Genomic DNA, 15109 nt, shown 5'->3' on the forward strand with positions numbered 1-15109 from the left:
CTGTGGAAAAACTGGGGGTCAGGCAGGAAGTTAGACAGAAGCTGACTGGGTTGGAACCAGGCAACACCTTGTGGCAGAGGGTGTTGTGGGGAAGATTCGGTAGGGTCTCTGTCAGGTTTGGGACCCTGACAGAGGCCTGGCAACAAGAAAGAACGTCACGGGACCGTGCCTGCTCAGCATAGCGGCGGTGCCCTAAGAAAGGATTAGAAGCGAGATATATTGTGCTGAGTGAGAAACGAGATCTAAGCAAGAGGAGAATACCAGTAGGAGTCGTGCTGTAAGACCGAGGCAACATCCTACTGAGGCGCACAACCGGCGGCTGGAACGCCGAGGAAGTATATATATCTAGCTCCAAGCAATACTTCAAACCAACGGCAGGACAGTCAGTCTCAGGCGGGCTGTCTCACATACATCACCTATGAAGACATGGGGGGCGCACTAGGAGAGGGGCGACTCTAGGGTCCCGGAAGAGCTCCGAGCCTACTCGTCATACGGGTGCCGTCCTAACCAGAACATCAGGGAGGGACGGAGGAGAAGAACATCATCCGAACGAGTTGTGAGGGAACATCAGAAACAGACACAACAGTTGTGGGGTACTATCCCGTAAGCACAGCAGGGGAGGACCACAACACATAGCGCTAGCAGGAAGGCACAGATTTCCACCTGCAAGGAGAACTCTGGAGGTGCCATTGGACCGGCCGGACTTGCGCAGCCTGGTGATCCGTATTCTGGACTGAGGACCCAGAGATCTTCAGTAAAGAGGTAAAGAGACTGCAACCTGGTGTCCTCGTTATTTACTGCACCGCACCACCACCACCACTACCATCATCCATCATATCTATCACTGTACGCCCCTCGGCAGGGTCACGGACCGGGCCTAGCCACCGTGACAACCCCAGAGCAGAGACTCAGAGGCCCGGTACCGGGTACCCCTCGGCCCTGCGGCAGTGGGGGCGCTACACACACATGCCATTAATGTGCGGTATAGCAAAGCGCCTGTGCACACATGCTATTAATGTGCGGTGTAACATCCTCATGACAGGTTCCTGTAAATGAAGACAAAGCTGCGATGGATGTATAACATCGGCACTTGTCACCCATAGACTATAATGTTATCAATTTAAGCCTGTTTAAGAAATAAATGGTCAGGAGCCTTTAATAGGGACCAGGACATGTCTGTGTAAAGGCTGCTTGTGATGAGGTATGTGTGATGAATGCACTTTTGCTGACCACTCAGCTGCCATCTGCAGTAGAGCCCTATAGACATGTGTGGCTGCACACCGAGCGGTAACACTAGGGCACAACTGTAATGTGACCAGGACCCTCAGAAGGTGGCTGCGGCTTATACACTGCCTTGGTTGGTGAGGTAACTTTAGGTGGGGGCAGGGTACAGCTTCAGCCTCCTGTCAGCAGCCGGACTCTCTGACGGTGTGCAGTCTGCTGACAGAATACAGACTGTAACTAGCGCCATGTATGTGGTGAGGCCATGACAGGGACTGCACAGAATAGCTGCCATGATGGAGCCCAGGTGAGGAGTCCTGTCAGGCCCTCCGCATCCCGCCACCAGCCCGTACATGTGGCCCGGTACACTGCGACTTCTCGGTCCTTCCCCCGGGCGGTGCTGCCAGCAGGACGGGGCGCGGCTCAGGGCGGGAGGCAGCACCGGCAGCGCCTCCCCCACCCCGGATCCCGGACACGGCGGCTGCCGGAACCAGTGGAAGCCCCGTTCCGAGCCCCAAGCCCCAGACCCTGGCAGACGTCTGTCATATCCGCCATGTCCATCTCCAAGCCGGGCTCCCCGCTGCTGCCTGCCCAGGTGTCACCGCTCCCTGCCCTGCCAGGCTCCCCTTTCGCTGTCCCGAGTGGGCTGAGGACCCTGGCAGCCGCTGCACCAGCCGGAGGAGCCAAGCTGACCCACCCGGGCAAAGCCATCTTAGCAGGTGAGTACTGTGTGGGCAGCACTCCCCGGGGTGTGAGGACACTAGTTGCCAGGCTGGCCGGCCCCTGCTGAGCTGCTGGCTGTGAGGATGGCCGGGCACTGCTGGCGCTGCTGGCTGTGAGGATGGCCGGCCCCTGCTGGCGCTGCTGGCTGTGAGGATGGCCGGACACTGCTGAGCTGCTGGCTGTGAGGATGGCCTGGCGCTGCTGGCTGTGAGGATGGCCGGGCACTGCTGAGCTGCTGGCTGTGAGGATGGCCGGGCACTGCTGAGCTGCTGGCTGTGAGGATGGCCGGGCACTGACAGCTCATTACCGGGCGCGCTGTCCCCATCTTTACACTGCAGCACAGTGAATGAGCTTTCTGAAATCTCAGGCACACACTGTTTTTTTCTTTCTTCCTCGCGAAATTCAACCTTTATTGTATTTTTTTTTCCTCAAATTTGAAACATGCCAATTCTTCCAGCGGTTTTGCTGCGTTTTTTCTCCCATTCAAATGAAGTAAAACACATGAAAACGCCCCTGGTATATTGTGCACAGCATCTTTCCTGTCTAGAGGTGCAGAAAATCCCACCACAAACACTGACACATACCCAGACCGGTCCAGGGGTCAGTATGGTCATCAACAGCGCAGCCATGTCTCTCGCAGCATTCAGGTTTTCTTGTAGATGTGTATAGCCCCCTAAAGATGAGGTCTGCATTATATGGGAGTGAGGGGGTCACAGGGGTGGTCTTGGTCCTATTACCTATAGACACAGCATTACTTACAGACCTGGGAAGCTGTGGTGTCTCATGATTACGGCCCACCACAAACATTAGATTGCCTGCCGTATCTCTCATCTGTGATCTCCTTCAGACTCATGTTGTGCCAGTTATTGTACTGATTAGTTTTCTTGTTTTTTTCTCTGCCACAATTGAGATAATAGAAAAGAATGGAGGTCTACCAAAGTTTTGAACTCGTGAACGTTCAACTTTATTGGTCTGAAATAAGTTTATAATTAAAAGTTGTGACCTCTACTACAAAATCAAGGTCAAATCAGCAGGAATATGAATGGTTGTGTGAAGAACATCTTACTTTGACGATGACGTTTGATTATGGAAGGTCATCAGTTGTTCTACCAGGAGATAGAGTATTGTATGGCTTCATGTAAAAAAATGGAAAGCGATAAGAGATTTAATGCTTTTAACTGAAAAGACTGGAGCGGGATGTTCTTGGTGAACCATTAATGCAAAGTTCCTGTCTCTGTGCCCAAACGCAAGACAGAAGTTTGGAATGATAATCTATATGAAGGGGGAAGTGAGGAATTGGCCAGTGCTGGCTCTGCGTTCCGTATACTCACGGTTACGGTATGGTTTCTACCTGGTAGCATCTTGTGACTGATCTGTCTACAACTCTTCCCACCCCAAAAAATGTGTCAACCATATTTAACCAATGATCCGAAAGGTGACGTGTGAGAATGATGCAACATGCTACTTCTACCAAACCCAACCCTTGGGAGCGTCAGGTCTGAAGTTTTATTGTAGGTATATGGAGAAAATTAATGTAGGAAATACAGTGACCAAAAATCCCTAGAGGAAAGCGAACCCATCCACTCTCCTGACATCTGTTAGTAAATACTTGGACTAGTTATGAAAAGGGATTTCTGGAACTCTGAATCTTGCCGTTCCTCTATTTTTGTTTCCGGAAATGTATGAATCAATTGGGCTTTCTTTTTTACTTTGTCAAGTGGGTGTGTCGACATAAAACATTGTGAGCATTGATTGGTCAGTGTCCGGCTGTGTGTGGACATTTCCCATTGACAAGGGGAATGGAGACGCCTAGTTCTCAATTTATTCATACATTTTTAGGAGGAATTAAAGAAGAACGGCACAATGCAGAGTTTTTATGAAAAGCTGATGAGAATTGCAAACATTTCCTAAAATACACAAGTAAGAAGAGTTGACAGGTGGCCTTTTAGGAACGGTAACAGAATAATCTATTCATACGATCAGCCAGGTTCACGGGTTTTGGAATAGTTCATATGGTTAAACATCTCAGTTTCCTTCTGGAATACATGTACCAGTACCGGAGAATACGAGCAATGTATAACTATCATGGTCCAGGGTCGCTATCAGTCTTCGGTAATACAATCAGCCACCATAGAAACTAATTGTGATGCAGCAGATGTTTTCCAAGGATTTCTGCACTCAGCCAGTAACCATTATATATAACAGATTGCCTGTCGTTCTGTACGTATCATATATGAGACACATGAAGGCCTAGACCTTTAGTGGGGCCATAGACAAAGTATGGGCAGTCCGATTACAGAATATACAATAGCATGTAAAAGTTTGGGTACCCCTGGTCAAAATTACTGTTACTGTGAACAGATATGCAAGTTAAAAATGAATTGATTTCTAAAAGGCCTACAGTTAAAAATGACACATTTCCTGTGTTTTTTACGCTCAAAATATATATTTTTTTCATCTTTTACATTTTAAAAATTACAAAAACCTGCATGGTTAGTACCTAGTAGCACCCCTTTTGAAAGTATCACAGCTTGTAAATGCTTTTTGTAGCCAGCCGAGAGTCTTTCAATTCTGGTTTGAGGGATTTTCATCCATTGGTCCTTGGAAAATTCTTCCAGTTCCGTGAGATTCCTGGGTCGCCTTGCATGCTCTGCTATTTTGAGGTCTAGCCACAGATTTTCAATAATGTTCAGATCAGGGGACTGTGAGGGCCATTATAAAACCTTCAGTTAGCTCCTTTTCAGGTAGTCTATTGTGGATTTTGACTTGTGTTCAGGACCTTTATTAGTGATTAGCGAAAGTTCTCAGATAAGGTGTTATCCGTGCATGCTCGTGTGCTAACCGAGTGTCTTCAACGTGCTTGAAAAATATGTCCCCGTGGTTTTATGTCTCATGGCTGTAAGACAGCCGCAACTCATGCAGATATTGCCTAACAGCCGCAAGATCTGCAGCCTCAGGGATTCTAACATATTTTTCAAGCACGCTGAAGACACTCGGTTAGCACACGAGAATGCTTGAATAACACCTTATCGAAGCACGTTCGCTCATCACTAATCATTATCCATTTGTAGAAGCCATCCTGTTTTTAACTTCAGCTTTTTTTTTTTTTACAGATGATTTTATGTTTGCATCATGAGTTTGTTGAAATTTCATTGATTTCATTTTTCTTTCTACCTGGGAAATGTTCCCGGAGCAACACAACCTCAAAGCATGATTGATCCACCCCCATGCTTAATGGTTGGCAACATGTTTTTCTCCTGAAATTCTGTGCCTGTTGTTCAACATACATACCTTTGATCATTGTGGCCAAAGAGTTCTATTTTAACCTCATGGATAGACGGGAATTGTTTCCAAAATGCATCAGATTTTTTAGATGTTCTTTTGCATATCGGTACGTCTGACGCCGAATTTTATGTTGAAGACGCAGGAGAGGTTTTCTTCTGATGACTCTTCCATGAAGGCCATATTTGTACAGGTGTCTCTGAACAGTAGAACAATGTACCAGAACTCCAGAGTCTGCTAAATCTTTCTGAAGGTCTTTTGCAGTCAAATGGAGGGTTCTGATTTGCCCCTATAGCAATCTTACGAGCAGTTATCACTGACATTTTGCTTGAAAACCCTTTGCTATCTTTTTATAGCCTCCTCCTGTTTTGTGGGCCTCCATCATTTTCAGAGTGCTAGGCTGCTGCTTAGACAAACCCATGGCTGCTGTTTAGTGAACAAGCCATAACCCTAGCAGGCTAATTAAGTTCTGAAAACTTGGTTAAAGTTATCTGCGCACACAAATCTCCAAGGATGCCCAAACATATGCATTTGCCCATTTTTCCTTTTTGTAATTTTTAAAATGTAAAAGAAGGCCTTTTAGAGATAATTTAATCTTCAACTTGTTGAACTGTTCTCAATAACAGTAATTTTGGCCAGTGGTGCCCAAAATTTTACATGCCACTGTTTACCAGTACATGAGAATGTGAGCCTGCATAACCATCATGGTCCATAATTGCTATCAATCTTCAATAATACATATCCCCAGGTCAGTTTTGTAACATTGATACCTAGATTCATATCAGTACCATAGCGTAACGCTATACAAGTTTTCACATTCTTCTAGTATCTCAAGCACAGGGGCAGATTGTGCCTTTAGCCGGTGTGGCTTTGCGTTGCCAATTAGAACCTTTTTTGTAGGGCAAGTGCTGGTGTTTTTATTTGAATCTTCAGTAATACAATCCTCCACCGTAGAAACTAATTGTGATGCAGGAGATGTTTTCCAAGGATTTCTGCACTCGGCCATTAACCATTATATATAACAGATTGCCTGTCGTTCTGTAAGTATTATGTATGAGACGCATGAAGGCCTAGACCTGTAGTGGGGCCATAGACAAAGTATGGGTAGTCCGATAACTTGTCCATTTAGATCCTTCTACTGAGGTCAAACATTTCAGCAAGTGTTTGTCAGTCCTCATAGACATAAGTGTCAGCAGATCCTACCTTAAAAAAAGAAAAAATCAACACATCATCAGGATCCACTAACAAGTAACACAGGTCTGTGCGCTGCTAATGTGCTGACCAGTCACTGGCGGCATTTCTACGACATGTTTTGGACTTTCACCTTTGCTCTCCTGAGTAGTGAAGAAAGGCAGCAAAACAAGTGCTAGCAAAGAGCAGTAAAGGCAAAGTGTGCCAGAGGGGATTGTGCTTATCTCTGGTCAGGGACACTTGTTCAAGGGCCCATAAATGCACTGAGCTGTCGGAAGGCTGTTAGTGGATGGCTGAAGTGCCACCTTCATATAGTGGTCTCCATGTACTGAATGCTAAGAGGGCAACACCAGATTATTTCAGTGCCAGTCCTCAATATGATTGCTGCTACAGAGGGAGAGACAAGGCCAAATAGGGTCTTCTTATAGTATGGACGGATATTCCTAAATGCGGTATTTTATCTTCTTAGGTTTTTATGGTGTCTTTATACTGCACTGTATTACAAGACTGACTCAATGCTTCAATGTGAGGCCACGATCTGGATAGCAGCACTTGGGGTGCAGCACATGTCCACTGCGTCCAAAGTGCTGCGGTCTATTGAACGCAGGTAAATCCGCATGTGATCACTGAACCTTGCAGACTTACCGTGTTCAATACATTCTATGGGTGAAATTTCTCTTTTGGAGGCAAGCGTCTCTGCAAGAGAAATTGACATGCTGCGATCTGTAAAGACGCCCCGCATGTCAGTGTCCATGGGTGATCTGCGGGCGCCTGTGGACGCATAGTGGGCATGGAATTTCTAGAAATCACACCCATTATGCCGTAGCAGCTGGTTGATGTGGGTTTGTCGCTGCATAAATGTGCAGCATCAAACCTGCAGCAATTCCTGATCATGGGCACATACCCCAAGAAGGAAATCTAATGAAACATTGCACAATTTATGTAGGGTTGAAAAACACCTATCTTGGTGTTTGTATGAAATTTGATATGGGAGCAAGGCACGGGAGTGCCGCTCCTACACTCCAGCACGTCGGACTCAGCAGTATACCGGGAGCCAGGTCATCCTACATCCTAGATCTCCCTAGTACATTCTACCATACTGGGCATAAATGTGTTCTGGCTCAAGGACAATTCATGTCCAGCACGTCTATTCCTGCCTCACCAGTGTGGGTGAGTGGACTCGCTACCTCTCCCCTTTCTTTAATAAACTACATTGAATTCTATACGGGAGTACTGCTGCTCCGAGCCTTAACAGGCAAAGCTTATGCGCTACAACGCTACCCCTGGCTCTTCAAAGAGTCGCTATTTTGCCTTCATCTACATGCATGCACAGATGCGTCTCCATGTGACACCATAGACATCCCATTATAGTCATCAGCATCCAGGACCCCTAGACAGTCTTTATGCTCTATTCTAATACTGCTCTATTTATCACAGTGACAGGATTTATACTGAAAAAAATTGCCTACCTGCTTTCTTCTCTATATACGCATTTCTGGAAACCAAGTAACCCCATGAATAAGACCCTTTTGGGTCGAAACGTTGGGTTTGGTCCAATCTGAATTCATTGTGTTTCTGTTCACTTCATGGCAACTTTTCTTTTTTTGTAATAAACGCGTTGAACACCTTTTTGCATCATATCGAGTCAGAGTGTGCGGTAATTTTTGGTTACGTGTATGAAATTTGAGGCATGTTGAAGTACAGCACAGCTCCATACACAATTGTGTGCCACTTTAGGCTTTTTGCACTTTAGTTTGGAGTTCATTAACTGCCATGTATAAAAGGTCTTGCTGTATGCAAGACCTCCTGTATATAAGGCCGTGCTGTATAAAAGGCCTTGCTGCAAAGGTTGCAATGGACTTTAGTCATGTTACGATTCTGGACACAAGCCCTCCTTATCTGTGCTTTGTCTAATCTTAAGTTTTATACAACCCCCTCCCCCATCCGCAGACCTCTATGGCAGGAGACCAGGAACTCCAGATAATGTAATTAGGTATGAATGTGATCTAATGCCTTTCTATTCAGGATCCCTTAAACTGAGTTTGTCAGCACAGAATGACTGTTCAAACCAAGAGGTGCCTTACCACTTACTTGGTTTCCTTCAATCTCCACCCCATATCCAATGATTGGCAGCTCTGGCTTCATAGAGCTGGAGAAGCGAGGAGATGGATAACAAATTGGGCGGAAGGTGCACCTAAATGTTTGGCCATGCCATCTGGCTTCAAGCGTCTGTACTTGGCTTGAACTGTCATCCTGTGTTGTCAGATTCTCTTTAATCTGTGAAATTGCAATGAGCCGCAATTGAATACTAACTCATTAAATTAACAAAATGAAACCTTTCCAGTGCACATTTGAATAAATACTAGTCAATCGGCATCTGTTCACACAGGTCAATGAATAGTGATAGGAACAGGATCATTATTAATACTTGGGGTGAAGTGCTGTCAATGATTTTTATGCCAGCATAAATGATGCAGTCACCAGGTGAACAAATGTTTTGTACAATTTTCAGGTGATCATGGGCCAATAATTGGGAACAAACATCGATTGTCGGGTTGTCTGAGTGCAACATTACGCTGGGTTAACACAATATACTGGTTCTCGTTCAGTACTCTGTTGGGAGCTTCTGCCTGAATGGCTAAAAAACATTATTCAGATGTTCTCCTGATAAAGCCATTGTCTTCAATGAGGCATGGTATCAGCAAGTCCCTTCTCTGTAGATGCTGTTTTCTTCTGAATAGAGCAAGCAGAGAGGTTAGATGGCTTTCGGCACATTACTAACTTGTTCAGCATACACACTGCATTGGGGACTTAATTATCCTGCCTATGTCTTGCCTTATTATCTGAATTGCGATTGTGCCTTCAATAGGTCCCTAGACAGAAGAGTTTCTCTATTAAATGGACTTCGCTGGAGTTATTATATACAATGTGCTTTATCTCTCTACAATGTTATATCTGTCTCCATATAAAAATCTAGACAAAGAGCAGAAGAGGTGTGCTTTCTACCCTACTGATGTGGAGGGCTACTACTAACCTCATACAGTATGTCAAAGACCATAAATAACCAGACAAGTAACATACTATGTCCTCGCCAGTCTTGTAGCATCATCTGCCTTCCTCTCAGATTCTTGCAGGGCTAGGTGACAGGTAAAAGAGCCTATTCACTGCCTTCTTCTGTCACAGCGTGTTCCGGAGTCCAGCCTACCGGTACTCTGTGGTCTCATTAAGCCATTGATTAGTGCTTGATTCCCTTGATTACTATTCTGCACATAATTGGGGGCACTGCTGTGCGTAAAGATTTACCCGCTCTGTTCAGTGTTTAGAGTGGTTACTTTTATAATTATTAGGACAATTTTTACTATTACTCATTCTATTTTTGTAGTGACAGTGCAGCAGTTTGGGGGTAACGTCTCATAGAGAAATTCCATGTTTGTGACAGACTCCTCTATGTCTCTTGTCTGAGTGAAGCCATTCTAGAGTTGTCTCCTTGGCCACATCCAAAACATGTTTTGGCCAATGGTGTAACTATAGTGGGTGCTGGGGATACAGTTGCACCTAGGTCCTAAATCTTGGCGAGACCCTTTGGTCTGTATGAGACCAATAATAATAATATAGACTTTTGTTAGTTGAGGGCACTGTTAGAGATTTTAAATTGGAGCCCCCAAGCTTTTGGTTATGCGACTGATCGCATCATTACTACAGAGCATCAATATAAAATGCTATTATTCCCAGCAGCTTGTATAGGATTTTTTTCTGTACCCTAGGTATAGTGTGAAGCCATTTTTCACCTAAAAGTGTAGGTTTTGATCCCATGTCATGATCTTGTATATTATATCATTATCTTGTATTAAAAATGTATTGGTTTACCTTGCTGACTAGTAGGTGAATCTGCAATTATAGGGAAGAAAGGAGCACTGACCGGTATGTTTTAGCTATTGGCCTGCAACCTATAGGCTGTGTTCACACGTTGTGCCTTGACTTATGAAAATTGCTGCCAAGTGCTGTGATTTTTATCACTCGGAAATAAAGTTCCATTTTCTTTCCTGTACCATAAGAGCAGTGCATCTGTGGAGTAGTCACCACCGGAGTTCTTTACAAGGAAGAAGGAGCTTATGTCCTGTGAAACATCGCGTTATAAAAAATATCCCTACCCCTTCCTTTATTGACACGCTCGGCCTCTCTTTTCCATTTGCTGAAGTTGATGGACGAGTTTTTTTTTCAGCAGTAATATATATTTTACTATCAATCTTCCGGGTGGCAGCAGACAAAATTCTTTGAAGAATCGTTGCGACTGCCCAAACAAGTTCATTACACTCGGTACATATTAAGAGAGCCAAGTACCATAATTATTTTTGGGCATCCTGATTTTTTTTACCCGAAGCTATTACCAAATTTGAAATTACTGGCCACCGTTGTGCAATTTTCCATCTTTTTTTTGTTTTCTGGCACTTTGTATGAACGTAGCTCTGCTAATGTTCTTTTCTCTAATGACTTTATGCTCTTATGTAATCATACAAAGGGTTTATTTAGAAAATCATAAAAAGATATATTTATTTATTTATATAGCTTCCACATTTACTTCTCTTTTTTTTCTTCTGAATTTAAGTGCTCTAAAGTCCTGAGGACAAGTTGCGGCTCTTAGGTACTCTAATGACACCACTCTGTGAAAGGAATCAATGGGCGTATAAAACAAGAAAAGCTGGACCCGGGGCTGGGGAGAGAGAGGAAGAAGACAGTTTGTACCAGAGAAACATGTGTAGACATACTTGTATCCTGCTATTTGTAATTTGAGATTTCCTTTGTAACTTGACAGGTACATTTGTGTGCCCTCTTATTATAAAAATGCATATCTTAAGCTGACCTGGTGTTTTATATCACATATGGACATAAGTTATTGTAAAATGCCCATCTAAGAAAAGGATGTATAACTTGACCATAAAGACTTCAAAGGAACCTGTGACATGAAAAAACGCAATTACCATGCAGATATGGGGTTAATCTGCAGGTTAATATCGTAGTGAACCTGCCATGGCGCCTGCACTTAGAGCCCCGCTGCCGGGAGGACATTAATTTATTTTCCTCCCCTGGCAGGCTCACTCTTTTATAGCTGTGTTGCCGACAAGGTTTAATTCACCGCTCAGTGCAGAGAGAGTGGCAGCTCTAATAGGGCCCGGCACTGACTGACAGCAGAATCCGCATTAGGGCCTGGCTGTCAGTCAGTGTTAGGGGTGCTGTTACAGCCTGCAGGATCAGCATTAGGACCCGGCTGTCAGTCAGTGTCGGGGGCACTATTACAGCCAGCAGGTTCAGCATTAGGACCCGGCTGTCAGTCAGTGCCAGGCACTGTTACAGCCTGCAGAATCAGCATTAGGGCCCGGCTGTCATTCGGTTTTGGGGGTGCTGTTACAGCCTGCATGATCAGCATTAGGGCCTGGTTGTCCGTCAATGCCAGGCACTGTTACAACCTACAGGATCAGCATAAGGACCCGACTGTTAGTCAGTGCTGGGGTGCTCTTACAGCCAGCAGGATCAGCATTAGGACCCGGCTGTCAGTCAGTGTCGGGGGTGCTATTACAGCCAGCAGGATCAGCATTAGGACCTGGCTGTCAATCAGTGCTGGAGCGCTGTTACGGCCTGCTGGATCAGCATTAGGGCCGGGCTGTCAGTCAATGCCAGGCACTGTTACTGCGTGCAGAATCAGCATTAGGGCCTGGCTGTCATTCAGTGTTGGGGGTGCTGTTACAGCCTGCATGATCAGCATTAGGACCTGGCTGTCAGTCAGTGCTGGGGGCGCTGTTACAACCGGTAGGATCAGCATTAGAGTCGGGCTGTCAGTCAATGCCAGGCACTGTTACAGCCAGCAGGATCAGCATTAGGGCCAGGCTGTCAGTCAGTGCCGGGGGCGCTGTTAAAGCCACCGCTCTATATACACTAAGAGGGGACTGATCCTGCTTTGGCACCACCCCTGTGACTGGAAGCTGGATGCTGCTGGGGAGAAAAAAGTTAATTTCCTCCCAGCAGTGGGGCTGTAAGTAGAGGAAGGTTCAGAAGGCTATTAAGCTGCAGATTGACTCTATATCTGTAGGTTAATAGCGTTTTTTCACGCGATGGATTCCCTTTAAGCCAATGGCTATACCAAGCCACCAACTCAGAGACTCTTGGCTTTAGTGGTCAGAGGTGAGCATACCCAACTGTAATGTCAGCACTCTAGACCATGCCTTTTCTTAAGGGTTATTGTCTTGTGACACTTTAAGGGAACCTGTCAGATGATTTTAAGTATAGGGCCTAAAAACCTGCTATGTAAAGCATTTCTCCGCCCTTGTTCTCTTTTCCTGTCCCACCACCAGCTGCCTGTCATTGACTGACAGGTAACTTTCTCCTGCTCACTTGCCTAAGATCTCGCATAGGTGTCATCATTCCCATTTCAAAGGGTGCAGCGCCTGGACAGTAAGGTCCTGATGATGATGCAAAAGGGGCGAGGCGGGAGATCACAGAGGAGAGTGATCTGTCAGTCACTGACTGGGGGCCGGCAGCAGGAGGAGAAAGTGGGAGAGAGGCTAGGCCAAGTCCCCTGCACTTACAAACTCATTTGCATAAACATTTGCCGATGAATTTCGAGAAAACTCAGGCACAGACTTATAATACAAAGGTATAGACATAACCAATGCTTCAGATGTTTTACATAGATGACGTTAGTTTAAGGTATGAGTATCTGTTGATGGATTTCCTTTAATAACAATGCATGTTACAATGTGTTTGGCTATCACTCTATTAAACAGTCTTGGTGTGTTGTACCTGTAAGCTAAAATATGCCCACAAAAGTACAGTATCTTTTAGCACAAGAAGCACTTTTCAAAGTATGTACTGTATTGTTTTCTATAGTTAGAGAACCTGTCCATGTCTTATTACAGGAGTAATTAACTCATTTTCCACTTACTCTTACGTTAAAAAAATATATGTTAAGTTCAACCTTGGAACAAGTTTTGTTGGCTGGTTGCCACTTCTTACTGCATCTCTAGCAGCCACGCAACAGCCAAAGGTCTGCAAATTGCCATTCCATTAATTGACGCCAGAGAACCTAGCTACACATTGGGCTCCTTTGAGTATTAAATAATCCCTCCTCCCATCACTATTTTTATCCTCTTAATATATTGCAATCATCATATTATATGGCACGGTGTACTTACTATTGCTCATTTTGCCTTCCTAGCCAGTTGATTCTTCTCCTTTCTGTGCGCTATGTAGAAACAGGAAGTGTATTGTCCCTGCATTTATTATTCCCCTCTTCAACTCCTGACCCAAATGCTCCCTCCTCCCCTCTGCCATAGACTTATGCGGTGACTTGTGCAGAGAAATTGACCTCCTATTTCTACATAGAGCTTAGAAGGATTCAGCTAGTCAGTTTTTAATAATGTGATGTCATAGAACTAATGGGAAAGAGAAGAATTAGCTGGGTAGAAAGGTAAAATGAGCAATTGTAGGTACACATTGCTATATAATATGATGATTGCAAGATATTCAGAGGATACATATTGTGATGGGAGGAGTGCTTCTTTGCACAGGTAAGGCCTGTACCTCAGTGCAACAATTTTTAGCAGTAATTTCAGGTGAAATGATGCAAACTAGAATTCTATTTTCCAAAGATTTGACATGCAGTACATATACATGGCTGTCCTGTGCATGGAAGCTTTTATTATGGAGCCATACGAAATAGAAAAGGAGAGATACACTTAGCTCTGTCCCTGCTGGAGAATTACAATGTGCCGCTCCCTTCAGGAACCTTCACGTTATTATTGTTCTCTGTGGCATAGTGATCAGTGAGCCTTTGTGTTGCAGTACTGGATTTGCAGATTTTTTGCATTCCTCTTAGAACGGTCTGTGTGGTTGGTTCAGGCAGATCTCTTTTTAGCAATATTGCAAAGGAAAAGTTAATCCTCCAGAAAACAAGTAACCATTCTTCTCATATTCTGGTAACTACCAAATAAGATTCTTCTATGGTGCATTCAGATCTGCCGTTATATGTTGTTTGATCACAACATATTAATCACCTGTTCACAGAATAGCTAATTTCTGTCCAAAAACAAGTGCAAAACTTTCATACACAAGTCGTCGACAACATTACTTTGTTTGCTCATTCCCCAGCTTATCGGTGGCGTATTTAGACAGGAAGATGTTTGGGGAACGTCTACAAACGAAGTCATGGTGCTTCCACAATCCAATTTTTGAGATAATTACTTTTTAGATTAAAAGAGGTTGTCCACTACTAAGACGACCCCTTCTTGAGTTAAATATTTAGCCTCGATTATAATAAAAAAAAAAACCTATATTCTCCTCCCATGCTGGCGCTGTTCCGCATTGTCGGAACTCGCTCTCCCTGGGACTCGCGCAGTTTTGGGACACGTGACCCCGGCACCCAATCAGTGCTGGTGTCACTGTCCCTGCCTTTGTACAGATTGAACATGAAGAGGAAGTCCGGGCTGCAGCTCATCCCTGGCTTCCTCATCATGTTCAATCCGTATGTAGGCGGGGACATCGACGCCAGCGCTGATTGGGCGCCGGGTCACGTGTCACAACGCCGGGCATGATCCTCGGGGAGAGCGAGCGCCGTCACAGGAGGTGAGTATAGGTTTTTTTATTCTATTGGGGCCAGACATTTAGCTCAAGAACAGGTTGTCCTAGTAGTGGACAACTT

The 15109-nt window shown here is 44.9% G+C and overlaps 1 protein-coding gene across 2 annotated transcripts in view; it reads left to right on the forward strand.

Moving 5' to 3' along the window:
* Positions 1-1613: 1613 nt before the first annotated feature.
* The window catches only part of SLC25A1 (solute carrier family 25 member 1), a 52385-nt gene continuing 38889 nt past the window's right edge, over positions 1614-15109 (forward strand). The window contains exon 1 of one of the 2 annotated variants that reach the window (XM_077293444.1): positions 1614-1940. In XM_077293444.1, coding sequence (XP_077149559.1) covers positions 1775-1940 — 166 coding nt within the window. In that variant the 5' untranslated portion in view covers positions 1614-1774. The remainder of the gene's footprint in view (positions 1941-15109) is intronic. The other variant, XM_077293445.1, reaches the window with a different exon arrangement.

The sequence above is a fragment of the Ranitomeya variabilis genome, chromosome 1, assembly GCF_051348905.1.
Source record: "Ranitomeya variabilis isolate aRanVar5 chromosome 1, aRanVar5.hap1, whole genome shotgun sequence".
In the NCBI taxonomy this organism is placed as follows: domain Eukaryota; kingdom Metazoa; phylum Chordata; class Amphibia; order Anura; family Dendrobatidae; genus Ranitomeya; species Ranitomeya variabilis.